We start from the raw sequence: 1,579 nt of genomic DNA, 5'->3' as shown, positions 1-1,579 counted from the left end.
CGCCCTGGAGGAACACCTGAGGAAGACGCCCGTGCTCGTCGATGCCCTCCTCGCCGGCCAGCCCTACAGCCGGGAGTACCGCGACCTCTACCGCACCATGATGGGGGCGGCCGCGGTCACTCAGGTGTCCAGCGCTGGACTCACCCCGCCCAGCAGCAGTGGTGGTCTGTCCATCCCAACCCCGTCACCTTCACCTCGCGACTCGCAAGCCTCCCCAGACGGCGCCCGTAAATCGCACACGCCGTCTTCGGTCCACAGCGGAGACTCGGTTCGTTTGTCGGACAGGGATGGAGCGGAGAAGAAAAGGCTGTGTCTGGAGAAGGATGGGAAGTTTGCCGCTAACCTCATCCGGAGAATGGAGACGAAACTCGACGCGGACGACAAGAGAGATTCCCCTGTCGCCGGAAAGAGTAAGTCGACAAACGTCAGGAAAGAGGATAGACTGAACGAGTCGAGCCTAAATCCTGACATAAAGGAAGAAATTTTATCCGAGGAAGAAGACGCAGACTCTTCCAGGAGTGTGAAGAAAGACTGTCGCCTGAAGGATGTGAAGGAGGAGAGTGAGAAGCAGCGGAAAGATGGCGGAGAGGTGGAGGGTGAAGAAGGAGAAGAAGAAGAGGAAGATGACATCTCGGATCGCATCGTGGGCATGGTGAAGCTGGAGATGTGCGGGGGCGGTGAGAGTCAGAGCTGCCGCTACTGCCACAGCGAGTTCTCCAGCCCCGTGGACCTGCACCAGCATGAGAGGTACTTGTGCGAGCGAAACCACGACATCAGGCGAGTCATCACGGGCAGCAAGACTGCTGCTGCCACCTCCTCCCCCATCACCGAGGAACGGCCGTCGTCTCAGAAAGAGGCTTCCAGCTCGGAGAAAGATGACGATGACGAAGAAGTGGAAGTGAAGGACGAGGTAGAAGGGCCGTCGCTCAAGAAAGATAAAAACGAAGATCTGGTTGATGATGATGAGGATGAAGACGATGATGATGACGTTGACGATGATGACGAAGAAGAAGAAGTGGAGGCAGCAGAGGTGAAGTGCAAGAAAGAAAAAGTAGAAGCGGAAGAAGAAGAAGAGAAGAAGAAGAGGAATAAGGAGGAGGAGATGGTGGCGGAGAAGAAGGCGGTGCTTACGGATAGCCAGAGCCACCACCTGCGCGCCTGTTTCCGTGACAACAAGCAGCCGGACGCCCAGGCTGTCGGCGAGATCGCCAAGATCATCGGACTTTCCAGGAAAGTTGTACAGGTGAGCAACCCGCACATGGTAATGATGATGATTATGATAATAGTGATCATTATAATAATGGTGATATTAAAAATAACGATAATAATTATTATTATTGTTATAATAACTAATAATAATGATGATAATAATTATAATCCATATTATAGTGCTCAACCCTGATTGTAGAAAACAAATACAAGAGCAACACATGAACAGTTTTTTGTGTTTGTGTTCTGACTCTGTCTTTTTAAGCTAAAAACAGACACATAACTTGAGCTGACTTTTTGAACGAGCTAAAAAAATGTAGCCTTACACACAAACGCACTCTCACAAACAAACACACACACACACACACAC

At 51.0% G+C, this 1,579-nt stretch overlaps 1 protein-coding gene across 1 annotated transcript in view; it reads left to right on the top strand.

Annotated features, from left to right (window-relative positions):
• Positions 1–6: 6 nt before the first annotated feature.
• Positions 7–1,579, top strand: part of LOC101857535 — a gene marked incomplete in the record, with an annotated part of 8,392 nt that continues 6,819 nt past the window's right edge. Inside the window, 1 exon segment of the mRNA XM_013090496.2 lies at positions 7–1,243. Within this exon segment, the coding sequence (XP_012945950.1) occupies positions 98–1,243 (1,146 nt within the window).

The sequence above is a fragment of the Aplysia californica genome, unplaced genomic scaffold (assembly GCF_000002075.1).
Source record: "Aplysia californica isolate F4 #8 unplaced genomic scaffold, AplCal3.0 scaffold01304, whole genome shotgun sequence".
In the NCBI taxonomy this organism is placed as follows: domain Eukaryota; kingdom Metazoa; phylum Mollusca; class Gastropoda; order Aplysiida; family Aplysiidae; genus Aplysia; species Aplysia californica.
The sequence above is the reverse complement of the archived record's forward strand: the minus strand, read 5'-3'. Positions and strand labels throughout refer to the sequence as shown.